Genomic DNA, 27,889 nt, shown 5'->3' with positions numbered 1-27,889 from the left:
AAGCGCATGAGGCGATAACGGTTCCGGTTGCACCAGCAGCATAAAGATGAAACCTATGAAAGATGAAAATTTAGAATCTGTTCTGCTCACCTTTACTGGACGTCCAAATGAGGTACACGACACAATTCCTTTGGATGTTTGGCACAAATTCCTGTATTCTTTATTATTCAAATGACACGTTTATGTTCAATATTTCTGTGGAAAAGACACTGACCGGACTTCTTACCTCCAGCTTTCAAACCTCTTCAGAGTTGCTCGTGGTTTCCCGGCATATATGTTTACTAGTTTTTGATGCATGTACTTAATGATCTGTATATATACAGATAACTCACCCGTTATTCATTTGCAGGGTTCAAGTGGGTCTTCTGTGCACATGAAACAACTGTGGCAGAATATCAGGGATAGGCTTATGGAAGTGCAAATACTTCTTCGAAGTCCCAGAAAAGCTATCCATACGGTTTGCAGCGCAGCGGTACTCTGTGGTCTTCCATATAAAGTTTGGAATGTAAATACCGTTACGATAAAGCATTGCCCACATGTTGTTTGGTGGGAACATACGTACAGCCTTTTTCCCCAAGGAGACAAACGTGTTAACTTCAGCTAACTCGCAGCCGAAGCGCCAATGAAACAATTCTACAATGGGAAACTTTGAGACGCTGGTGGCAGCAGACATACCGGTCTTTTTCAAGGTATTGCGCGTGCTGATAACTTTGCACGCATGCTCAAAACAACGCGCGCATGCTCAGAACTGGTAGAAAGCCCGGGACATTTGTCGCCATAAAGTGCCTCAAAGTCTCCCATTGGACTGATGTCTAAAACTAATTAGGCCTATTCATGCTGAAAATGATAGATATCTCAAACGTAACCCTCTAGTGACGTGACATGACAAGAACGTCTTGTATCTTGCTTGCTCCAAACCTACGAGCAACAGGAAAAAACTGTTAGAAAAGCTGGGCAACCGATAATATTTTGTAGGACATTTTTATGTGTCAGCTCCTGCTCCCACTTTTTCAAACTTGTAACACAAATGAAGAACCTACAGATATATACATCTGGTTTCCAGCCATGTGATTCTCGGCGCCCTCTACGGTGGCACAGTGCCAAGTCAACACCTCGTCACAAATGTGCGGGAAAACCCTGGATACGCAAGTGCTGGTCGCTCGGTATTCCTGTGTGCTAAGAAAGAAAAAAGCACATACAAATCCCAAGGGGGAAGGCGCACCCTCTACAACAGTAAAAGCAAACCTGTGCAGAAATGAGCAGAACAGTCCCATTATATAAGCCTCAGCTGAAAAATCTGTCTTTTGAGCACAGTGTTTGACAATGAAATTCAAGTCTGATTCCCTGTGATTTGTTGAACAGAATCTGAACAATTTCTCCCACAGAAATTAAAAAAAGGAACTCTGGTTCGAAAGAAACTGGAGTGTTGGTTTACATTTTCAGGCATAGAGAACATTTTCATCATTTTGTCTTGCAAGAGACAAAATGAAACCAAAAAAAGGAGTAAAAACGGGGAAAGATAATACATGTAAAACACAACTTTCCTTTAAAAACTGGTGACTTGAAGACAATTCGTGTAATTTAGAGATTAGGCTGTAACAAATTGGGCCTTTGTGAGCTCGAACTTGCAACATTAAAGCAATTTATTCTACGCAATACTTGAAATGAGTAACTTAAGCTTAAAAAAGGAAATGGGTTGAAAATCTTGCTCTGACGTAGAACGTGGCGTGAGACACGTACGATTTCATTCTGAGGTCCTGAATTGCAAGTGACACGACCCTCCTCAGTGCTAAAAGACCAGTGGGTTAAAAGAAAAACTGGACGACTGTCATTCTGCATCAATGATCACTTTTTTGAGGGGGGGGTTACAAAGCGTCACGAGGTTTTGATTTGTAACACTACTTTCGACATCTGCCATGTGCAACACGTGACAGCCACGTGACACAGCATGGCGGTACACAGTGCGCCTCGTTGAGGCAACATACAGCGAAAGAACATTCTCACTGTGGATTTCACCGCTGTTCATGAAATAGACCGTTGAGCCAGGTGCAAACGTTGCCTGACCCATTTAAAGCTTTTGTCAGGAAAAGTGGAAGGCACATCAACTAAACCGATAGCAAACCAGCCATCTCCCAAAAGTCAGAGCAACATTTTTGTAACTGGGTTAAGGGGGGGAAAACGTATTACAGGTTTAAAAATGTACACAAAGTTTTATCAGAAAATCTTAAAACAAACAAAAAAATTAGTATCTGATAAACAGGCTTCTGATGGTATGAGAGTGGCTATAAACTCCCCCAAAGGGTTTGGCAAAGAGCTGTTCTGGCACTAAAGACATTTTGACCTCTAGTTTAACAACTTTGCCAGTTACATATACTGGTAAACCTTGGCAGAGGACTTTGACAATAGGCAACATAACATACCGCCCTAAAGGCTCAAAACTGACGCAAGGATTTACAGCGAATCGTTGGCGAAATGGTTCATAGTCGTTAAGTAATTTTTCTGTACAGCCACATTTCATAATTAGACATCTACCTGCGTGACAGGCATTATAACAACTGGAATAAATTGTGTACACTTTAAAGACAATGAACATGCAACAATCAAACATGTAAAAGGTATGGTCTTACGGACTCGGAGTGTCTTGATTACAATAGTTGTATCAGCGAGGAAAGATTACACGTGACGTCACTGGAGGTTTCTTTTCGCACAGAAAGTCGGATGGGGGCGCTCTGGCCGACTCCTCGAATCGAACGGTGTCTCTGCTTGGGCGTGGAATGCTGTATCTGAGTGACCTTTGAACTATGCCGTTGCAGCAGTGCCGGCTTGTTCTTCCTGGTGCGGCTGATGAGACGCCACGCTACTCCAAGTGATATCCACAGGTCGCCGACAGAGGCACGAGGGCTCCAACTCCTGAGGCAGGTGGCTCTAACTCCTGAGGCAGGTGGCTCTAACTCCCTCGATCCTCGCAAAACTTTCCAGTTTGTTGAAGTTCCATTTCTCTTTTATATTTGTTACATTTCAACGGCATTGTTTCATTGCAATAAAGTTTTCCTTCTTACACTAGTCGAACATTGCGTGCTCTGAACAAACTGTCAACAGAACCGCAATAAATGCGGGCCACAAAAATACATACAATCACAAGGTTGCTTTTACAACCCCCCCCCAAAAAAAACCCCGCCTTTTAGTGCTTTGTTATGTTAGCAAAAACCCAGATTTTGATCGTGCAAGTGCTGAACTATTAATAACGTTGAAACTTTTTCACAATTAACTGCTCTAAAAACAGCCCGTAAGGGTGCAAGAGGCAACTAACATTACAGTTCTCGATAAAAAAGTTCAAAGATCAGAGTTTTCCCCCAATGCTGTGGATTTGCCGATGACACAAAAACTGTGAAATACAGAGTTGACGAATGGCTGGTCTTCACGTCAGAAATCGCCTACAAAGACGGAAAATGGGTGTAATCGAGAGAACAAAAAGAAATTGGTGAGCATCAGTAAAACGGACGTACATGTATAGATACAAAGACAAGAAATAGTATAAAGACGAAAGACAATCGTGAGTCACAATTTACATTTTTGTAGTGAGATTTATACACGAAAAGGCACACGTTTGTCTAAAATATAACACAAATAAATGCCTCTACAACGTACATACACGTAATGTAATAACAAACAGCCTTGCTGTTAACAGAAAACAAAACAATATTACACTCAAAGAAGCTCGAAGCTAAACCAACCCACGGGGTTAAAATCCGTTTTTTGAACTGTCCTTGAAAAAATGGAAGTTGAAATCACATTACATTGCTCATGTCCTTATCGATGATTGGTCTCTTTTTTACAGGGTTGACAATTTCACAAATGCAAGGACTTTTCAATCATTGTTGTCGTTGAGGTACCACATTCGCAAAAAAGGCAACATGCCATTTTACATATTAATTTCAGCACTTGGAGACTTGCTGAAACAAAAAGTTGTCAAGGTACACTTAAAATACACTTTAACAACAATGGAGCATTTAGTGCTTACTGGAATCACTCTGTTACCAGCAGAATTTATCCGCGTATGTTTCCATTTAATACGAGCCACAGCTCGCTTACAGCATTACAAATACATGTACACGCCGAAGTGAAAATAAATAACTTTTAATATTAAGGTGAGATATGACATCGGATCTCCCCATGAAATCTCATCCCAAAGACCAGGTTTCACTGAGACGCCTCGACATAATTAGTTTTAGTAGCATACCGGCAAAGGGACTGTGATAATTACAAATGAACACTGCATGATACTGGTCCCGGCTGGCTTGGCTAAATTTATAGGGGAGGATTTCGAATACATATTTGTAAAACAATGGATTAATACAAGAAACGCTAAACAAAGTATATACATGTATGCCGTATTTTGCTTTCATCAGTACAGGGCAGGCTTTGGATGAAAGCTTCAAGAAATCTCATCCTGCCGTTACGACATTCCCTCCATCCAAAATTTGACCACTTTTTCATATTTAGACCATACATTCCGGCAAGAACTACATGTACATGTACCACACATGGGAACCGATGACCCAACCTGATCGAATACTGTACGTCTCACAAGCCTACTGCACCGCGATTGGCTGATACACTGGAAAAGACACAAACCCCAAAACTAGAGACAGTATACCAAGAAACATGCGTAACCTGAAAATATGGAAACATTACTGTACGACTATCTAAATGAAATTGAAGTCCGATACAATATTAAGATTTTCACAAGGGAAACGGGGGCAATGTTAATTTGTAAGGCTATTTTGTGCGCAAAGAGGATAGACTGGACGTTAAAACGACTCTTCAGAAAATTATCCAGCAAACCAACGTAACGGTGTATAGAGTACCGAAGTGAATACGTCACGCGCACAATTAGTGTGTAAAAGGCATTGAGTACGTGAACCAGCGCGTGAACCAACACGCGCGCGTACTCCATTCGTTTGCACTGCACTTTCTGGTTCACGGTGACGTCACACTTCGGTACTCTAAACAGTTTCTACTCTCTGGCCAACACAAACAAATGTTGCGTTTCCGGCAGCAGCGGAAGAGTGAATAAAGTTGGGGATCCGCTTTATTTTTAATTCATTAAATTACCATTTTCATTTAAGGGCGAATGTAGTCCACGTAACAATATTTCCCGGACAAATAAATATTTTCATATGTACAGGGAGATACAAAAGTTTCTAAAACGAAACGTTGGCATCTCTAGATCGGCACATTTAGTGGCATACTTTTCACATCACCAAAGTTCCTGTAACACCTTTTCTACTAGTGTTTAGTTCATGAATCCAATACATGCATGTAACTACGTTTTACTGGCCGACAGTTTGCCACCAAAACAGCATTTGTGCACTCTCATTGAAAAACAAATCACGAGAAATCCACCGAGGTAATCTCTGCGAAGTCTTCACTACGATATTCTTAAAGACTAAACATGAATATTAATTAATTCAACTGGACTTTACTTTAGCCTACGTGCATACCCGAGACGGCCACTGCCAAAAGTGCAGCTGAAAGTCATACAATGAATGCATTGCGCAGGATAACTATGAATACATGTACATGTATTTGGATCTGTATTGTGACACCTGCGACAAAGGTTGAATTAAAAACAGGTAGTTTCACAACAGCTTTCCTAGTCCAAAATGTATTCATCAACACTGCAGAGCCGCTGTGTCACCTGCAAACTGTCAAAAAGCTCCCTTCCAATTACACGCACAGTCCAAGACGTAAAAGGCACAGTATTTACAAACTAATTCAATCCTTAAATAAGTGGTGCAAAAATCGATTTCTAGGAAGTACGAGGAGAAAATACCGGGCACTACATTTTTGTTCATCATGAATTTCCTGTCACATTTCTGACGAATAACAGCACCATGATTTTTACATTCTATATGAGCCATACAATCTACAGTTTAGCGTTTGTCCTTATAAATTACCAACAAAAACACCCCAAATGTTTATCTGATACGATTGCAATCAGACTATGTATTGAATCAAACATGAAACACCGAAATAACACTAGAGGGCCAGAGCAGAAAATGTAATCACAGTAAAATCCTTCGATTCTGCAAACTTCTAGCTCTACTAAAGATACAATTACTAGTTTTTTCTGATATAAAAAACTTCACATAAATAGAAAAAAGCGATACTAAATCACTTTCGCGGGAAATGAGATTCAGTTTTCATACACTTTTGACTATCTTCGTACTCCACTTTGACGTATCAAAACAAGCAGTATCGTTTTGGGGTTCGTGTATTAAAATGTTCGTTCACTCGTTGAAACATTCAACATTTTCAAGCTTTTCTCAACAATGGAAGGCGCGGTTGCCGTGATGTCAATCAGGGAGGAAAACACTGCAGTTGAAGGTTTGGTGTTGTTTAATTAATCTGTGAACCCAAAGATTACTCGCAGAAAATCTTCTTGAGTAAAGGTAGCTCGTTGGCTTTAAAACTGCCCAGTACTTTGATGCAGAGCAACAGATCACATAGAAAACAGAAAGTAGCGCAGCAAAAACAGTTTTATAAATAGTTTGTTTGTGCCAAATCAAAGCAGCATTGCAGTCCAGTCCCTGGAATGACGTCACGGTTTTGCCCACGGATATGGAAAACTGCATGTGCATGAAAAACCAAACAAGTTCCAAAATACCTTTTAAAATTAAAAAAAAATCAGAAACTGAATTTAGACGTTGTTTGATGTACAAATGTCCATTTTAAGGGTTATGGTAAAAACTCCATTGCAGCGATTGCACTATCCTTGAAAACATGTCCAGATTGAAAATAAAGGTTGAAGAGACACAAGGGCGCAAATCGGGGCTCCATTTTGAAAAAAATGAGCAAATTCGACTACACACAGCTTCAAATGCCAGAGACATAGAGTCATACAGAAAAAAGCGCACACTTGTTTCAAAAATGATTCCTCACATCATGAGGCTTGCGGCTCTGCCCTCTAAATTCCAGAGTGGGTATTCACTCCACAAATTATCGACATTTCACAAACTGTTCCATCCAACATTTAGAGCCAATTTCATCCTCGGGAAATAAGGGTGTTTATTTATTAATGTAAGTGTTAATTCTAAGTTGAGAAGTGAGATTACATAGATGTATGTTAAAATGAGTTAATTCTAAAAATTTCCAATTCTGGTATCTGGTACATCCTGTTGACTACTGAAAAAGAAGATCACTCGTATAAGCAACTGGGAAAAAAGTCTTCCAACATTTGCAATACAGGTCGAAACGCAACTTAAAACGCGCTTCCAAACTTCCTTGTTCAAGTACAAAAAATGTACACTTCACGAAAAGGAACCGTGTCCCTGTAAGTCGTCAACAAATTTAGAGTGCGTTAGACCCATATATGCATTAACCACTTGGTCCATTTGTCTCTTTAGAATTACAATTTACATATGTATTGTAATTTTTATCCGAGGACCTATCCCACATCGCTCATTTTTCTGAATCGCGGAAAACAGTACTAACAGAACTGGCAAAAAGTTTTAACAATACATGTCAGACATACACAGTATGCAATTCAATTTTTGATGTTCATTAAATTATACAACTGAATATCTCGGGAGAAAAAACAGCCTCTGAGCGGCATTTTTAAAAAAATCCTACAGAAGTCTCATCGTGAGCGATTTGTGATTTCAAACCTCTTGAAACAAATCACACAAATTTACAGTGCACATGCGTCTGTTCCCTAATACATAACTGCTTGCAAAAAGTAAATTATACGTTCGCGCGCACAACAAAAGGATTAAATATCATAAGAATTTGTAAATTTGTCAAACATTTTGAATCCGCCCATTAACTTATTAATATTAGGCCTACATTTCTGACATTTACGTGTCGTGATCTTGCAGCAGAAACAAAAGTAAGCGGTAATAAACGTCCAACTTTTAAAAAGGGTAAGGTGGTTAAGGTAAGTAGGCAAATTTTGCACCCCAATCTACAGTTACTGAGTTACAAGCTGCAAGCAACGAAGCCAACTGTGCACTGATAAACGTCGTTACATGTATTCTACAATAACGGTACGTTAATCAAAATGCTTCAAAAATTTAGCTTTGATTAAAGCAAGACTAACGTTCTGTCAAGTTGCACAAAGACCGTCTGTCAATTATTTACTTCAGTAAAGAGAGGCATTAAAACCGGTCAATCAGGAGAACATGTCGGCCCCAATACATATACATTTCTAATTTCAGTTGAAACCAAAAATTACAAGATGCTTCACCATGACTCCGACATGAATTTTAACATTGAACAATAGACGTTTATGTGCATGTTTATCAAGCTACGAGATTTTCCCAGCCAAAGATATGTTTGTCTCAAATTATATGAGGCCAATTAAAATGATCTACACGTATACGCATAAGCGCAGGACAAAATTACATCAGAGTGGAAACCAATCTCCAAAATCAACTACCGCCCTCTACAAATATACATGTAATAATTCAAATGGCCACCGGGCAGTAAACAGAGTCAAAGCTGGTTTATTTTCCAGGAGCTAAGGTTGAACATGCATGAGAAATCCCCTTCAGTGACGTAATGCATTGAGGCTGAGCCTTGGTCTCAGGGCTGCCAGGTTTCACTTTGGAGCCGTAAGAGCAAAAGCCCTGGCGTTGGTCTTGACATTTCAAGGCCATGGTGTTTGGGGGTCTTGCTCTGTCAGGCCAATCGAGGCTTTCAATTTTCCAGGTAACGTTTGAAATTGTGCTGTTCTGTAAAGACACGGCTCATGGTCAGCTGTGAATTTAATTATGCTTCTGCATGAACAGAAATCATCGTAGAATTTGTTCACTTTCACAACATCAAATTTTGTTACCATGAGAGGCACAGTACATTTGTTAATAATGAGCAATTAAGTATGGCGTGACATTTTAAGTTAGCAGAAATACCGTACGTGTTTTTTGTACAACAGGGCCTTTACCTTGAGGATCAAAGCCTTGGCCTTGAAGACCCAAACCTTGGTTAACTCACTAACTAAAGCTTGGCCTTGAATTATCAAAGCCTGAGGCTTGAAGACCAAAGCCTTTGCTCTGAAACTGTCCATACCGTTCAACCTAGACTCCTTTGGAAAGAAAGAAAGAAAAAATAAATATCTACATGTACCTTTCTAATTTAGTTGTCCCTACAAATGTGATTGCAGTGAATCAATAATTTTTTCTGCGCTTTTCTGCATTCGTTTTTGTTGGGGTGTTCTTATTTGGTTTAAACAATACCAATACAAAAACTAAAAAATTATTTTAAAAATGTCATGCTGATTTTACAAGTTACCATCATTTTAGCAGGCCCTAGCATACATCCGTGAAATCATATTTGAGAAATTAACACTGCCATTCTGCAAAACGTCCAATCAGCAAAACAACAGTTTTACGGGCGACATTTGTGAATTTCTGCTAAAAAAAGACATTTGGCTGTTATCAAAAGCAAAGGGATATTGAAGTTATCTACTTACTCAAGGTTCGCATTTTTTACACGCAAGGAAAAAGTACATGTATAACGTGATCAAATTTTGTGAAAGGGTAATGCCATTATATCACCACAGGAATTTTGTTAATTTTCAGTTGTACTTTAGAAAGGAAGCTACAATTTGAAATCACAATCATTTTCTTCTTCACGAGAATTTGCTGTCCAAATAAAAAAGCAACTAGCAAACAATTCTAGTTCCAAATTAATCAAATGGTTGAAACAGACTGCAACACAATGCAGCTGAAATTTGGCAAAAATTTATACATTTCAAAATGCCGACAAATTAGCGCAGTGTTTTGATAAGTGCTTCCCTCAACCCATGGGTTCAAAGTCTTTCATTTGTTTGACTTTAGCACAAGACCGGTGGCAGATCTAGGTTCATTTTTAAAACACAAGAATATCAAGGGCCCAGAAAGTTCCCACGTATCCCTGGATTTCGATAACCTGGTTCTGCTTCTGACGTAACGGTGAACTAAAGATAGGGTGTTTCTGCAGACTACAGCTTCTGGGTTATACTGAACATGTTGGATTTCTGCTGATTTGTAATCTTGTTAGCAAAATACCCAAGCAGTTGTCAAATACATGTGCGATTCTGTAAACTCATTACAATAAAGGGGGTTGAGAAATATATGAACTTTAGTTTTGAGAATCAAGAAATACACATATCGCTTGACCGCTGTCAACACTGAAAGCGACACATCCCACATTTCCCTTAATAATCCCCTTCAGGGCTTTTCCCCCAGACACCCTGAACCGGACAAAATACAACAACGGAAGTTTGTTCAGCTGAAACAAAAGTCCTCTTTTTTAGTATTCACATAAACGAAGCCCTACAGAAAGTGACCGATGTGGAATATTGTTGAGTTTAGCATGGCTAGGGTAAAGGAAAATACACATGTATTGCAAAGGCTCGCATCCCACTGCTGACACCAATTTGGGAGTTTCTACTGCTTTGTGACGAAGAAGCAGTAACCTAGAATCAATAATTTTTTTTGGGGGGGGGGCTTTTTTTTTCCTTTAAAGTCTAGAAAATTCTCGAGAGAGGAACAAAAAGGATAATTATTTCAACTATCTCATTTAAAATTTTGCTACAGTATACATAATTACATTAGGTTAACCTGTCATCTAGAGTGAATTATATCAATTGAAAATTTCTCATGCATTTTGATTTTCCTTGATTAATACAAAACCGAACAAGAAAAAACGGGAAAGAGGTATATGTATAACAAAGCTGAAAAAAGTTGTCTCGTTTGTTAAGAAATACATGCACCAGGACAGTTATATTATAACCGTGAAGAATTCACACTTTATGGTTAAAAAAGAGCGATATGTTAATGAATAACGTGTACATGTAATTTAAATATTTTTTTGTTTTGATTTTTCTGACGTTTCAACTTTTTTTCAAATCTATATTAAACTTTCATCAGCTGCCTGCTGCACAGAACGGAAAGTTCTACCTATATACACTCATTTAACTCAGCACATGCGTACGTCAACAGTCTTCAAAACCAGTCTTCCATAAATTGCAGAATAAATTCAATAACTCCGGTCCCTTCCCCCCTCCAGCCTAGGGGGATTCTTATTCACGCTATAAAAAGTCATTACACATTTTGTTCCACATCAGATGGCTAGGGAAAAAATACCTAGAATGAAAGGCTCCATTTCTTTACCCAAACTCTGATCTGGAGAATATTGCACAACGCACAAGCAAAGTAATATGCTCGGTTTTAACAAAACACAATTCAATAAAAGAATGATCAGTAATTTCAGATGCTAATATCAACAGATACATGAGATATTCAAATAAATACGAGCATATGTCGTTCGCTGCAACTCTGTATTATAATACAACTGCACCAAATACTTCAACTACGCGTTTATAATCAAATTAGAGGCTCCATTACTCTACAACCAACACAATTTCACACCAATGGAGCAGTCTTCAGATTATTACGAAACGATGAACAACATCAGCTCATACAAAAAGGAGAAAAATTGAACAAATCTGACTTACAAATTTCCAAACATTACGACAAGTCAAGGGAAAATAAAGAGGTCAACTGTATGAAAAAATGAAAAAGACACTGATTACTAGTTTCAAATCGCTTTTGATATCCGGAAGTCTTTACACCGTTTTGGATTTTTACCGACGCAAGTCACAAACCCACAGAGGGAGGGATTCAGAGTTAACATACATGTAAATCAAATGCAATTTTTGAACAATTGCATAACATAAGAAACACAGAGACATGCGACTCTCTGTTTGCCAAACGGTAATTATGATTCCCTGAAACTTTCAAAAATTGGACAACAACAAACTGCAATCAAAGCACTTTTAAATATGGGTCAACAATTCTTTCAAATCTAGTCTGCTTCGGAGATGAAATGTGGGAGTTCTTTAGCTCTTAATTTAACTCAAATATGCCAATTGAAATTGCCGATTGGTTACTGTTTCCAAAATAGCTGAGTTTACATTATGTGCACTACGTAGATAGTTCATAGCAGATTTTTAAGCAAGAATTGTAAATCTAGGTCTTTCTCATGAACTGACGAAGTACCGTAACGTTAAAACTAGTGCAAATTAACAATCTCAAGCATCTCAGTGACCAACAATTAGTCCAATTTGACTTATTTGTTTGAAAGCATTTTGGCTGTGGACCAGCGTGACAGGTGTAAAGTTTTCATAATACTGAAAACACCTGTAAAGCAAACCTTAGCAAGTTATACCTGCAAGGGGAGGAAATTAAGATGGCAGAAATAGCATCACCTTCATAGCTACCGTTCACTGACTACCTGCAAAAAGAGAACGTCAAACTTGCATGATCTCCTGTGAACAATGAAAACAGTGATTCAGAGGCAATTTCTCAGCAAAGAAACACTGCTTCTCCATCCTGAAAAAGAATTATTCAGTCATGCATTTATCCATTCTGGATTTCCAAGGCAACGGTAAAAAAAATTAGGAACAAGTGAAACTTAGAAATTTAAAAATATTGGATTTCATTTGCAACAGCTCTAAGGTTAAAAACATCAGTTAGCCTGATTGACAGGTGTATATTCCCAAACTGTGCTGTACTCATCCTAAAATGGTAAAGAAGTGTGGTGATTTCAAGCATTGTACATGACTTAAAATGTGTTACCTTTGCAATCCATACATTACATAACATAACTCTTACCTCTCTACTCTGTCGATGTGATATGCCGCAAACTCAATCTACACAAAGGGAAAGAAGAAAACTCCTGAAGTGCTAAACAGTTACAAAGCAGACCTACCTGGTTATCAGCGCCCCTGTTGGCGGCACGGCGTCTTAACGCCGGCGGTACTCGCGGTCCCGGTCACGGTCCCTCTCCCGGTCCCGGTCGCTTCTCTCCCGGCTGGAGGAGGAGTAGTCGTTGCTGCTGCGCTCGCGGGAGCGCTCGCGGTACTCCCGGTCCCGGCTGCGCGAGCGCTCCCGCCGCTCCTTGTGCCGGCTGCTCTTGGACTCGCGGCTGCGGTGCCGGCTGTCATCACGCTCCCTTGAGCTGCGATCTTTACGTCTGTGACCAAAATTAAAGGTAACGTCACAGAACCTTCAGTCAAATACATTCTATGAACTACTGAAGTACTGGGCAGGATATCTGCTAGTCAACTATTTTCCCTGCTAAGCACCTTCCTTCCCAGGGGGCTGTGGACATTTAAACTCAAGTGACACAGGCAAGTCCCGGAGGGAGCCTACCAGGCAGGATATACAGTAAGCAAACACTCTTCTACAAGCAACTTACCTAGAAGAGGAGCCATAGGACTTGGATTCTATGCCGTGCAGGCAGTCCTGGAGAGAGCTGACCAGGACTTTGCAGCGGTCATCATTGGACACTTTGGACTGCTTGATCAGTGAGATGGCTGTCACCAAGGTCTCAATGGCACTGGGGTAATTACCTGTGCGTAACAGCAAGACAACAAAAAACTGGTCAGTCCACACTTCTACCAGTGCAGTGGTCGACTACTTCAAAAACAATTCTCGTGTTTTTACCAGTTTTCTCAAGTATTTACTAGTCTTAACATGCCTTCACAGCTTTCTACGAGTACTCACAAGTCCTCATTAGTACTCGAAAGTCTTCAGAAGTACTCAAATGTATGCAAGAGCCTTCACAACACTTTGTGAGTCTTCACAAGCCTGCAAGTTTGCACAAGCATTCATAAGTCTTCATAAGTACTTGTCATTCTTCACAAAAACTCAAACGTCTTCACAAATACGTTACTAGTACAAGCCTTCACAGGTACTCATTATTGTCTTCATTGCACTCGTCTTCACAAATACTTGTAAGTCATCATTAGTACTCATAGGTTTTCACAAGCACTCACGAGTACTCACAAGTACTGAGTTTTCACAAGTACCCCTGTCTCAATTACCAGCGCAAGCTGCAAAAAAGCAATCCTTTGTATTAAACTGTTCAACTACTGAGCATGAAAAGTGAAATCAATCCCAATATCTAGTTGAAAGTATCTGTGAAGTACTTGAGAGCAAAACTGACTTGTACACCACAAAGGTCTTTTTAATCGTCAAACCCGTCAGGCTGAGGGGCCGCGAGGTGCGAAGCTCACCTTTGCTGGCGTCCATGACTGCGCTGGAGATAGCGCTGCTAGAGACGGTACGGTTCCGACTCATAATCTCCTCAAACTCTGTTTCGCTCATCTGAGGTGCCTGGGTAGGCGGGGGGCCCTCCTGACGGCGCATGTAGCTGCCATTCTCGGCCGGGGGTGCGGACCCTTGGCTGCTAGGCAGGGAAAGAGGTAAAACAAAATGTTACCAGTGAGTAACAAACTTCTGGTTGTCTGTGCTGAATCCGTTGAAGGGCTTAAGTACATAGGCTTGATGAGGATTTGTAAAAAAATTGCATGTGAACTCACCGTTCAGCCGACGCTCGGTACTGGTCCCTCTCAAAGTTCTGACGGGATGGACCCTGATCATAGCCCTGTAAGAAAACCGGTGGAATTTTCACAACTTGATCTTAAAAAACGTCTATTTTAATGCAAGAGACAAATTGACAGTCATGACAATAAAAAACTAAGGAGAACATTCGATGCAGACCCCAAAAGGAACAACTACAGTGAAGAATGTTGAAAAATAGAGAAAATAACAGGAAATGAAACTGGAAAAAAAAATTACAATTAAGGGTTGGACATTTAGGCTACATGTTTAAATGAAAAAAGTTCCAAGTCCGTTTTGATTTTCCCAAACGTTTAAACAGCATTTTGCCCCTTTTAGGTTTAAGAGTTTGATTGACGACAATCTGGCATTCATTAATACTGTAAAGGAAAATGTGATCTGTACTTTTTGAGAAAAAGTGGATTCTAAAATAACAAACATTACTTGTTTTAAATGCCCCAACATCAATCTTCATTTTGACATTGGTTGGACCATGTGCATTGATGGAACTATATATATGTAATTCTGCACATGTGAAAACACTGAGGCTCACAGCGGCGACCTCTGTAAAGTGTTGGCTAATCGTTTAAATAGTATGGGGAAGTTTTCTAAACATGTCTCAAATTAAAAGTTAATCCAAAAATCCGATAAGAGGAATCACTTCATTATCTGTAGTTAGTGACAGCCAAAGGTGGTCTTTCTTGAATAAAAAAACCAGAAATACTCTCCACTTGCCCGAGACGTTTTTTTCCGCTGAGAAAATGAATCACTTCTCAATTACCCAATAACATATATCTTGCCGCTCACTTGTTTCCCCCTTGGAGACAGCTGTTTATCTGAAACTTTTTTCAACATGACTGAGGTTCCCAGATCAAGGGTGTGACGGCAGGAAACTGGAACAGTCATGAAATAATCCCAAGCAGATTTATGGGCCCCACAGCAGTGTGGGGTCAATGACATTTGCCTCAAGGCAACCCCTAAAATAGCCATCTCTTGTGGTCCATGTCAACTTTTATATGAAAAAAAACACCCTGGTAACTCTGGAGATTCCAGCTTTGGAAAAAGACTGAAAAATCCTGAAGTCAGGAAAAAACCTAAAAGAAAAATTCTGAAATTGGGAAAAATCCTGACAAATCTCATGTCTGCCAGATGGACTGCACCTCTGACAAGGCACAAAGTGATAAGCTTTTCTGGGGGGGGGCATGGTCACTCAACAATTACATCATGGTGTTCTACAGAGAACCAATTTTTCGGCCTCCAGAGCAGATTTTTCAGCGTAACACAAGGTTTGATACAACAGGACTAGAAGAAGGTGTATCTAGTCGGTAGATGATTTTTAGTTTCGAGGGTAGCGTACCTGTCTGTCAGGCTGGGGAGGGCCTTGCTGTCCTTGAAAGAATGCAGGGTTGACGTGAGGAGAGGGACCTTGAGGTTGCGTTTGCCCCATGGGAGGAGGCCCGGAGCTCTGGGGCGGCGGAGCCTGCTGCATCTGAGGTGCCCCAAACCCACCTGAGGGCGGGGCACTGGCGGGGTGCATGGCTGGGGCAACTTGCTGCTGCTGCTGGGGTGGCGGTCCGGGCGGGCCGCCCGGCATGGGCGGGGCGCTGTCCATGGAGTGGCCTCCGGGGCCCATGGGCGGACCGCCTTGCATGGGCGGCGCGCCTTGCATGGGTGGGCCGCCTTGCATGGGAGGGACGCCTTGCATGGGAGGGCCGCCCTGCATTGGTGGACCCGGGCGGGGTGGAGGTGGCCCTGAAACAACGCAGACATTTAACTCTCTGACTGTTGAGGTGCACAGAAGTATTCAATCAAATAGCAGCTCTATGTACAATCTGGACATGTCATCAGACCTACCTCAAAAGACCTGCCCCAAACCTCAATAAATCTTTCAAGAAACTCATCAGGTATAATACTATACATCTGCAATGTTTGCATAAGAAAGACCCTCCAAGGGCCTCACCTCGCCTCACTGCTGATATGCAAACTTTCAGCAGAAATCGGTAGGACTTTCCAGGACTGAATGATGACAATTTCCATGATATTTAATGCCAATTGGCAAAGCAACGTTGTCCGGAAGTAAGAACTGGAAGAGGGCCACGGCCAGATAGACTGGCAAGGGTAGAGCACATAAATTGATCACGATATCAAAAGTGGCCCATCAAGTGGACCCCTTTAGCAATTTTGATTTCTATGGCTTTTTTCCCCTCCAACACAGGGTTCCAGGACACCTTATTTTGCCTCCAATTTTCCCTGACTTTACAGGACAACGCTTCAACAGGATTTTTCACAATTTTGGGTGATCTGATACGATAAATGGATCAACAGATCCCCCCCCAAAAAAAATCCTGGCCTGGAGCGCCATTCCCCGGTCAAGATGAGGACACCTACCTTGCGGGGGGCCCTGCTGCATGTTGGGAGGGGGCATGCCCTGCGGAGGACCACGGGGTGGCCCTCCTTGCTGGGGGGGCGGTCCTCCAAACTGTGGCGGTCCACCCTGGTGAGGCGGTCCGTGGGGATGTGGGCCCTGGGAAACGGGAAAAAAGCAACAGAATAAATGAGTTCGTCAAGTCCGCAATGATGAATGCTTCACACTGCTAGGCTGCTTGGGATGTGATGATTTCGGAAAAGGATAAACCGATGATCGGATCGGACTGATGTTTGGAAACATCAGCAAAACGTCGGATCGGCAAAATTTGACCTTCCTTGCCAATGTTAACTGAAAGAAAGGAGCAAACTCTATACTCAGTTTTGGCAAACACAAATGTCATATTTTTCATTTGAGCATGCATACAACCTGTTTTTCTTTCATTTGGTGTGATAAATGAACGGTTTTACCATGGTTAGGCCCACATAAAGTACCCCCGAAATTATACCTGTGCGATCCATGGCGCAACAACTCAATGCACGGACCGCGGCTGGTCCGATACATGTATGGAGCAGTCAGTATACACGTATACGCAATGGTGCAGCGGTGCCATGTGCGCCTTGACTAAAGGCTACCATGATTCAACCCAAAGTGTTGTCTATATAAATGTACCGGTAGGCACCGCACGGGTTTGTGTGATCGGTTACATCGGTAACATGCGCAACGGCGATCGATGTATAGAGTTTATACGATTTATTCTCACAACAGTGACTGTGAAGGCAAAACCTAATCCTATTACCGGTAATGTGTAAACTGACACTTTAAGGGAGTACACTGGTTTTGTGTTGTTAGTGGGCCTACATCCTGTTAAGGTTACGTTTCAGTTATTGTCGGTAAAAACATTGGATCAGATCGGACATCGGCCGATGTTCCGATTAAAAATCGGACATCGGATTGGCAGTTAAAACCTTCATCGGTTGATCCCTAATTTCGGACCTCAGGACGAGCACAGGAGATGAACAGGCACTAGGGCCCAATTTCAAGACACTAAAGCAAATGATTTTATTTTAACGAAGGCTCAGCATATTTCACGGACACCATGAGCAGTATAAGCAAGTATATGCGCCCCAACGTCAATTAGAACCACGGCAAGCACTCTAAGAACACAGCGCTTTCAGTATTAGCAAAATGTTCTACTTTAAAGCACGAAGGCACGACGTCAGACAAACCAAAACCCCTCACCTGGTTAATAGGTGGACCTTGGTGAGGCATTGGTCCTTGAGGGGGACCCTGGCCGGAGGGCCCGCCAAAGTTAGGAGGCCCCTGCTGAGGTGGTGGCCCCGGCGGTCCGCTGTGTGGGGGTCGGGGGCCACCCATGTGCGGAGGAGGCGGACCCTGGGATGGGGGCCCCTGGGGGTCTGTGAATGGAAAGTGGAAAAAAGAGGTGAATCAATGACAGGAGGGAATTAGTGGAATGTTCTATTTTTATGCGGGGTGGAATTGTCACCTCACTGAAATGTGAAGCCCTCCCGAAGTGGACTAGAAAGTTGTCAATTTGCATTCAGTTTGTAACTTTCAACAGATGTATTGTACCATGTAATATTGTTAAATACAACTTGTTCTCACTTGTAACTACAGTTGAACATCTTTATACCAAAGTCAAGAGCCTCATAAATCAGTACTCAAAAACAAAAAAGACTCGGAACCTAAAATTCGCCCATTGGCAGTCAATGAAATGCATCAATTTTCACGTTCTGGCGTGTTGTGTTTACACCCGGTGCCACTACGGCAATTTGGCCTGGCCCACGTCAGAGGACAATGCAATCACTGATGCAAGAAAGGATGAAACGCTCTATGGCTAGTTAATCCTCTTCCCCAAAGTACCGATTTTAAGAGATGACAGGTGCATTTTCGTCAACCGTCAGTACTTTTTGGTTACCTGTTTCTGAACTCATCTCAGAAGCACAGGAGGGATTTATACATGTACATGAAGTCTAATCATGGGCTTCCTTTCATATTAAAGTTTACTTTCAAACAGTGAAGCAAGCGAGGACTTACGAGGTGGTGGTCCTCTCTGGTCATGCATGGGAGGACCTCGCATTCCTGGCGGGCCCGGGGGTCCTTGGTGAGGCAGAGGTGGACCGCCTGGCCCATGGGGGCCAGGGGGTGGTGGACCTCGCATGCCTGGTCCCTGGGAAGAAGTCATGGCAAGAAATAGGGTCAGCAAAACCTCACAAAAACACAAGTGGAAAAATGTGGCTAGAAAGATGCACTTTATTCCCAAGTTGGCCACAATGAAATGAAACCGAGGTTAACTTTTTTATTTTTAGCAACTAAGAATAAACTAATGAACAAGAGACATTAAAACAATTTGTAACACTACAAAGCCGTAATAAGAAGCAGTAAATTCTGACATTAAGACAACTTCCTGCGGCATTACACATGTGCATGTAAAAGGAATGATATTATTGGTCCCCCGACCCTGTGATGGTCTTTGGCTGATTTTGGTGTAAGCGCACTTACCCCTTGAGGAGGGGGTCCCCTGTCCCCCATGGGAGGCCGCTGCATCCCTGGTCCAGGAGGTCCTGGTGGGCCCGGGGGTCCCCTGGGGGGGCCTTGGAAACCTGGCCCCGGGGGGCCCGGGGGCAGGGGGCCACGGGGAGGTGGAGGGCCTCCGCCACGACCTGTTGGGAAATGTCATACAGAACAACGAGCAGTGTTGAAAACTAATCATAGAGCAAGGACCCTTGTACTGTACACTTGGCAAGTGAGGTAGGGTATAAAGAAGCTGCCAAGGGGCGGAGACAGGAGGTACATGGGGGGGTAACAAAAGGGGATGTTGCCAGTCTTCTCTTTGTCCATGCCAACACTCATCACCGAGTAAGGGGACCGTTTCAACTGGTTGCCCAACTTCGCTGGACGTTTTCCAACAGGACAAACCTGAAATGAAGCATGTCCTAAGTCACACAGGCACGGCAATACTTGGGCGCCTTGTCGGTGTATGGCTGCTTTTCAGGCAGCCAAACACTGACAAGATCACATGCTTTGTTCTTGAATGGCCTGGCCTTTTTGAAATACCAACCTGGATCACAGGCCCAGTACAGTACGTACGTAGTCCATCCACACCCACACTAAAATGTCAATTTCAACAGTCATGGGCCTTAGGACCTTGCCGGGCCATCAAATGTGTCCCCACATGTCAATCTTACCAGCTTATCTTCAAAATTCACTCCTCCCCTTTGAGCAACCACAAGTGATAATGCTGGTGTCCCTGTGACACAGAGCCATTATTTTGTGCACATTCTACCGAAAACTGGTTGCATGCAAAATGGCAGATAGCTCATACAGTGGCATCTCAAATTTCTCTAGGAAGGTCATTGGTTAAACCACGAACAGCAAGTATTAAATCTTTTACTGGGTCATTACCTGGTGGGAATTGCTGCCCGTGAGGTGGGGGGCCACCAGGCCCACTTGGACCCCCTGGCCCAGGGAAGCGATCGCCTCCAGGTCCATAGGGTGGGGGTGGACCCTGCCCTGGGGCATTGAACGGGGGTGGTGGTCCCTGCTGGTTGCCCGGGGGGCCCTGGTGGGGCGGGCCTTGGTGGGGTGGCGGTCCACCTTGCGGGCCGTCGCGGTTGTTGTACGGGCCTCGTCGGTCACTAGGCGGTCCTGAGCGTCCATCGCCGGACACCTGACCACCTTGTGCTGCAGACAGACAAGAACAAAGCATGTGAAGCATATTATTCCTGTTAGAACAGAATAACTAATCCAATAAGCTACTTAGAACTTTCAACTGAATAGGTACTGACCCAACGACCAAATCTCCAAACAACAATTTTTCATCCAGTACTATCAATATTGATATTGATACAATGATTGAAACCAGCGCCCTCTCTTGGTCCAGCTCAAGGCTTGTTGTGCCGATTTGATTCCGACGTTTACACAGTCAACAATATCAAAACCAAACAGGTTGACTTTTGTCTTGCCGAATATCTAATTGATATCATCTTTCAAGTAAAGGACTCTTAACCACTTGCTGCCAGGGACCCATTTTTGAGCACCTAGGCTTTATACACAAAGCCCGGACAAAAAAGCTAGGCATTGTAACAAAAGAGCGTGCTTGGTACAAAAGACTGAGCTGCTGGGCATTACCAACATTTTTCACTCTCAATAGTGGAGATACATGTAATCCAGCCTTGTTTTGAAACTGTATACCAGGGCTTGGGGCATTTAGAGCAAGCGGATTACCACCGGGGACAAAAGCGCTCTACCACAGCAGCGATGAGCCACACAGCACAGCTGCACGCTAATCTGGCCCCTATTGAAAAGACGGTTCTGGTTTCGGGAACAAAAGAATCTTAGAAACACGGCACAATCTGGGCTCTTTTTTCAAGGCTGCAGGCCTGGCTGATATATTCAGGAGTCAATGAAGGTTACCTGTCAGCTTAGAGTAGCCACCAAAGAGTCCTTTGTGTGGGTTTAAACGTCCGTTAAATGAAATGATGAATTTTTGAAGAATTTTGAAAACTGGAAATCTTGAAAATCGCCCCACATGTGTGCACTGCATTTTCATAAGCACCCGGCAGCATGTGATTAATATTAAGTGCTGTCCGTATTTGCCTTCTTATATACGGTTGCTTTCTTCCTTTCTTCGAAAGCTCTATCGCTGATTTCCCTGATCATGTAATCAGAGAATATGGAAATTTGGGAGTTTATACACATAACCGAAAATTGAGGGTCGGATATTTGAATGCTGCATGAACACAAACCCCCTGTGCTGCCGCCCTGCTGAATCGAACGACACCCAACAGTTATGTGTGAGAAACCTGTTGACTCTGACAGAATCCAGCAGCTAGAACAGAAAGCCTTTTATTCACTGCTCACATCCCAAGGAAAGTACTCACTGTCAGATATCGTTGGGTTGGGGTCAAGTATAATGCATGTGTATTGCAGGGAATCGCATCCCACTGCTGATACCAATTTGGGAGTTATGACTCGCTCCTAGTTCAAGCACAAAGCCGATGGACTTACCCTTCCGAGAGGCGTTCTCAAATTGCGAGAGGCTCTGTCTGTTGCAGGGAGTTACGACTGGGTTCTGACCGTGCAGCTCTCTGACAAAACAAAGAAGCACAATCGCAACTATTAAGACATCTGCAAAATAATAATTGAAATACCTTCAAAATATTACTGAGGCTTGGGGGATTTTGAAGGATTGAGGAAGGTAGAGCCCAGCCACTGTTACTTTACATGGGGATTGATGCCCCTTGAAAGCTGAAGTACAAAGAATGTGCCATTGGTTTCCTGTATATTGGAGGATTTTGAAGGATTGGGGAAGGTAGAGCCCAGCCACTGTTACTTTACCTGGGACTTGATGCCCCTTGAAAGCTGAAGTACAAAGAATGTGCCATTGGTTTCCTGTATATTGGAGGATTTTGAAGGATTGGGGATAGTTCCTAGGACCAGTGACTTCCTGGCTTACCCCCCAGGATTCATAACAGATTGCTGATACATCCCAATGTAATCGTATAATAAGTTAGGATTACACTGGACACAGGTTTCCTGCACCTGAAGGACAATTAAACTTCCATGACTTTTCCATGACCAAATTATGAAAATCCATTACCAAATAATGCAAATTCTTGGACTATTCGGCTATTTAGGTTGCAAATACAATTAGAGATTTTATGTGCTTATTCCTTATAATAAAAATCACAGTGTTTTGTGGCTTCCATGATTAATTCCATGACTTTTCCATGACTTTAGTCATTTTTACAAAATTCCAAGACTTCTCCAGGCCGAAAAAAGGAAAAACAAATTTCCATGGCTTTTCCAGGCCCCAGGAACTCTGTGGAAAGTCAACATTCATCAATATCAAAATGTCATTTCACACACCTGGGGGAATTAGGGTTAATTTGGTGACAAGGACAGGGTTCGGGACACTAAATTGCATGTACTAAAATCACAGAGAGAGAGAAAATGCCTTTGTGACAAATAGTATCTAGGATCAGTTGGCAGGTGTGTGGGGGTGGGGCAAATGGGGGGGGGATTAAACAAAAACGCACACTGACTTCTTCGGCAGTCCGCTCATGATGGTCCGGTAGGAAGCGTCTGAACCCACGTGCACCACCGAGTAGCCCTTCGACTGACCGTTGGCCCGATTCTCAAAGAACTTGATCTCGATCAGGTCGGCGACCCCGAGCTCGCGGATGGCATCGGACAAATCCTGGTCAGTGGTCCACTGCATGGGAAATGTGACACGGCAAAAAGAGGAGCAGGGAAGCCGTCAGAGGCAAGATACTGCAAAGGACAATTTGGTTAGGGTTTCTGTTAACGGTTAACCACTCCACACCCGGTGATGTGTATGAAACATGCAAGGGCATTTGACCATGCTCCTGGAAATTCCATATACACTACTTCAAAAAAGCTAGGGACCACTTTTTATTTGGGGTATACTTTTTTTACGATATATTTTACCGGTGAAATGTGCATTTGGTGTTTGGAAACAGTTTTTTAATTTTTTATTCCAATGAGAACACCATCGAGACAACCATAAAAATGAGAGAACCACATCCCACTCACTGCTGGGAAAAAATTTTACAAGTTAAGAAAAAAGTGGTCTTTAACTTTTCACTTTTCTTGAGTAGTACATACTGAGTTTGAACACATCAAGAGGATGGAACTAGGCCAATGAGATGGAGCGTGTCGCCCTCAAGGGGCCGGGCATTATGGCAAATATTGCACCGCACCAAAAAGGAAACAGTGCAGTAAGAAACGTTCAAAACAAAAGCTCAATCAATCAACAAGGGTTTGTAAACTTCAAATTTGTGAAGAATTGTGGGCTTCTCGTTTTGAATAAGTCACTATTATCGACTGAATTTAATACCGCTACCAAGATGGGTGAAATGGAATAATGCCACTGGCAAGCGGTTTAAGCACACATTCCTCTTTGCTTAGAGGACATCTGGGCTGACCAACTCTTTAGCAATCAGCACTAGTAGGAATCACCGCCTAATGCCACTCACCCACGTCAAGTTGCCCACGTACATACAGACTCGCTTGCCACTGTAGGACGAGCTCATTGTGGTCGATGACCGCTCGACCGTCGTCGTTGAAGCCTTCGGGCGGGCATCACCGGAGGAAAATCTCTGCAAATAGCAAAAGACTTAACGTTATACTACTGTATCCCGGTGACAAATTTCCCTTGTATAACGTAAATGTACAGTAGATTCCCGTTATAGCGCTCTCAAGGGGACCTAACGGAATTGAGCGTTATAACCGCACAGCGCTATAACCAACTGGATGGACGCGCAACATGTGCAACGCACATGTACCTCTATGTACACGTTTTGATACATGTATTTATACACGTCATGTGAATTTCGTTTACATGTACATTTACTGGAAAATGTATGCACCGTAATTTTCAGAGTATATTTTTTGTATCTGTTTATCTCCACAGGTCCTCAGGCATGCTGCATCGCGGCACACGCACTGCATCTACACCCACCGCGACATCCTGACTGCTACTGCGTACCCCATTCACGGACGGTCCAATCGCCGACTTTTCTTAATTACCGAGTGACCACAGTAAGTGCTATGACATTAGAAAACGTAAGTGAAAACAGCCGACATGTCACGCCAAGCACGATTGGCGAAAAGACGAGATTTGCTACACGAAGATACACGTATATGTACAATTAAGCGGCTGATTTTATCTATCGGGGAAAGACACCTTTAACAAAAATACTACATGTATTATCTCAAAGTTGATTATTGCATCCCAAACTTCACCACAAGAATAAATAAAAAGTGCAAAATAATAATTACAATGTCGCCACAGCAAAGCCACGTGGCCACGGCTCACTGTGGTGAGCACGTGCTCGCAATCACGCTGCATGGATGGCCAGCCCATGGCCCAGTATGTGTCTGCACTCTTGTGTGATCCCTAAACTACTGGCGTCCAGGATTGACCAGCCAATCGTGGCAGCCTGCGATGCGGTTTCATGGGTTGATTTTCAAAGAATCTGATTTTCCAAGGTAAAGAACGCTGTAACCAGAATCATTTTAAATGCTTTATATGGTTCTGGGGGCCGAAAATCGTGAGTGTTATATCTCAAAATGCATTGTAAACAGGAGCGCTATAACCACATAAAAATGTACACAGTGAATGGGCGTGCGGTTGGGGAAATGAAAATTGAGCATTATATCAGGAAGAGCGTTATATCAGGGAGCGCTATAACGGAAATCTACTGCACATGAAAAAAAGTCAATTCACATCAATCACATGTACTTTGGTGTTCTTGTGAGCTGTTAATGCGTAAATATGGAATTGAAACATGTCTTGGAAGGCAACAGGTTTAGAGCGGCATTACCCTTTCTGGCACAGTGCCTCCGTCCGCGGGAGCGGTGATGACATCATCGTACAAGTCCACTTGGCCAGAGCTACTGTTGTACTGCTCTGCCTCCTGAAAAAAACAAAATCAAATGAGGCGGAATATTAATGCTGAATTGAAAAGTGAACCAATAGGGCTATATTCAATTATTAGGATGCTAACTTTAGGGCTGTGCTGAATATCTGAATAACTGAATATTCAATCAATTGTCGAATATTCAAATTTTTGTAAATTTGAATATTCAAATGCAAAATTCATGAAAAGGGATAAATTTTTTTCGTTTTAAATTAGAAAAATTGCACTATGGAGGCTTGTTTCCAGCAGATTCAACTGAAAAGCGTCAGAAATCATATGATTTAAAAAGTAAATTATTCAGTAAATAATTCAAAAGGAACAGTCATTTTCAAAAAGGCAACAAGTCTTGTTTATCTCTTAAATCTTGCTAAATAGTTGCTTGAGACTCTCCTACAAGTAGATGTGAGAAACTATTATATTGATCATAATGCATTACTATGTGCATTACTGCAACTGATTCTGTAAATAGTTTATTCACCAACAATCTGCAGGTCAGTACGAATATTCGATCAAACTGAAGTTTGAATATTCAAATAGTGAATTATTGGAGTCAACTCAGCCCTAGCTAACTTCTCATCCTCCGCCTGGAGAAAACTTCACAACATCCTGGGCAAAGGCATTTGAATCCATGTGCGTGCTTGTAGAACATTCAAAATCAGATAGAATGAATATTGAACTATGTGCTCCGAAACGCATATCGGGTACCGACAAAATTATCTGCAGTGCATACATGCAAGCATTTGCATTGTTTATGAAGAGCAAAATCAAACGCTTGATTGTGCGATAGTTTGAGTACACTGGGCTACTAATGAAGAAATCTCGTGCGAAGGCAGTGGACTGCCTCAGATGTCCTTGGATTGCAAACCGCAAATTTCAACACTCACGCCCTTAACCCTAACCCCCAAGGGTTGCTGGCCCTAACCTTCCCCATTCACACAAAGTTAAACACCCATATGGGACTTTGTGCACAGAGGCTGTTGGACTTTGTTTTTCTGAGGTATGCCAAACCCAATGCAAAAGCCAGCTGTTATGGGCCTACCAGACCTATCCCCACAGAATGAAACACTTTACTACTGTTTAATTCTGTGTGGTTGGGGAAGGTTAGGATTAACAGCTGTACATGTACCATCATGTGAAAAAAACGACAAAAGGTTGTGACTCCATCCTTGTTCCCTGTCTTCGAGGACCGTGTTCGACCATAGGGTTATTGCGCCAGAAACTCTACATGCCCGTATTTGAATGGGAGGAGGCAGCGAAAAGTTTAAGCGCTGTGTGTGTCGAGTGAACACGGTCGGATTTTGACTGATTTTGAAGTCAAAAAATATCACTGAAGCCCCAACCGTTTGACGTTGGCATTTACGGAGGTCAGTAGGTGGTGATTGAGGTATTTTTGGTGAGTCTTTGGAATTTTTGAGAACCGTTTCAACCTTACTATATGTACAGTAGGTATGTGAAATAACTGCTAAAAGAGGGCGCCCTTTATGTCCGTGTTTTTCGTGCACTGTCTCTAAATCAGTCTGGCAGCAGATTTTAGTAGGCCTAAAATCTAAATCTAAAATTAGTTTAAAACAGTTAATTATTGCCAACATTAAGTGCTGAACAACATTTTAAGTTCTTTTTCCTGTGTAATCAGTAAGAAATTCATACTGAATATGACAAGTATTTCAAAAGTTTTTAAATGATTACTTCTAAAAGACCTCATTTTCACGGGCATCATTTTGAGTCACAGGCTTTCTTTGTTTTTCTTTAAAAATATATCGGACATAAGGACAGGAATATTTCATTTATAACTCCATAAATATTTATCCGATTGAGCTGATTCATATGTAATTTCATTGCATTTTTCAGGCTCTTTCCCATGATTAGTAATTTATCTTCATTACTCGCACTTCAATATTTCATTTCACATACCCGTCCTATGTACAGCTACAGGCATGGAGAGTATGACTATGACTATCCCGTCCAAAATCGAAAAAAGAGGAATGCTAACGCTCCACTCAGTAGAGCTAGCTGCATATATAGCTCTCATTGCCGCTTGAACAAGCGACATAAGCAGAAACTATGGACATCACTAGACTGCGGTTTGGTCCCCTACCTGCTTATGACACCCTCTCGAATCAAGATCACTTTAAAAATAAAACAGTTAGGCCTAGGGGCTTGCACCACAGAAAAAAACATTCAAACCAGTTAGGCCTAGGTAGCCTCAAGGGTCAAGTGAGTGGCTTCCAGTGAGTGCTAACTAACTGTTCCCTGCCACTTAGATTCCCAGGATCAGATCATTTTGAGCTAGTCACTGGTACTCGGTAAACAGTTCCTGTGAGCGTCACATCATCATGGCATGGAAGTCGGAACCAACTTGAAAAAACAGTGAGGTGCATCGGCAGACGTCACTGCTAGTGCTAGATTTTTTTTTATTTGCTCAACAGTGCCGGCACTTTTTCCCGAAACTTCAATATCTACAAAAGACAAACCACCACAAGGTATGGTTTGCAATGTCAAAATGGAGGAAATACACCAACCTGATTGAATTCCTGATCCACATCGTCCGCGTACAAATCGATGTCCACAGCGTCCGCCATTTTGAATAGAAGTCGCGGGATTGCGCTGGTGATCAACAGCCGATACGTCTATCCTAAATGTGTGAGGTCGGGTACCAACACGGCATT

At 42.3% G+C, this 27,889-nt stretch overlaps 2 protein-coding genes across 3 annotated transcripts in view; both read right to left on the bottom strand.

Annotated features, from left to right (window-relative positions):
* The window catches only part of LOC110975392 (solute carrier organic anion transporter family member 3A1-like), a 28,456-nt gene extending 28,227 nt beyond the window's left edge, over nt 1-229 (bottom strand). Inside the window, exon 1 of the mRNA XM_022227844.2 lies at nt 91-229. The gene's annotated coding sequence lies outside the window, so the exon portion shown is untranslated. The remainder of the gene's footprint in view (nt 1-90) is intronic.
* Nucleotides 130-27,863, bottom strand: LOC110975391 (cleavage and polyadenylation specificity factor subunit 6-like). Of its 2 annotated transcripts, none has more exons than XM_022227842.2 (16): nt 27,743-27,863; nt 25,128-25,220; nt 23,778-23,900; nt 22,824-22,993; nt 21,787-21,866; nt 20,182-20,460; nt 19,279-19,439; nt 18,814-18,946; nt 17,998-18,173; nt 16,779-16,914; nt 15,748-16,142; nt 14,372-14,436; nt 14,066-14,238; nt 13,246-13,399; nt 12,757-13,020; nt 130-3,434 (listed from the first exon to the last, which is right to left on the bottom strand). In XM_022227842.2, exons 1-15 carry the CDS (start codon nt 27,800-27,802, stop codon nt 12,792-12,794), a joined length of 2,427 nt encoding a protein of 808 aa, XP_022083534.1. In that variant the 5' UTR covers nt 27,803-27,863; the 3' UTR covers nt 130-3,434; nt 12,757-12,791. The 2 variants fall into 2 exon arrangements, with proteins under 2 accessions (XP_022083534.1, XP_022083535.1); XM_022227843.2 differs by having other exon boundaries at nt 14,066-14,235.
* Nucleotides 27,864-27,889: the final 26 nt, after the last annotated feature.

The sequence above is a fragment of the Acanthaster planci genome, linkage group LG20 (genome assembly GCF_054643075.1).
Source record: "Acanthaster planci isolate LZ-2023a linkage group LG20, COTS_SCS, whole genome shotgun sequence".
NCBI classification, from domain to species: domain Eukaryota; kingdom Metazoa; phylum Echinodermata; class Asteroidea; order Valvatida; family Acanthasteridae; genus Acanthaster; species Acanthaster planci.
The sequence above is the reverse complement of the archived record's forward strand: the minus strand, read 5'-3'. Positions and strand labels throughout refer to the sequence as shown.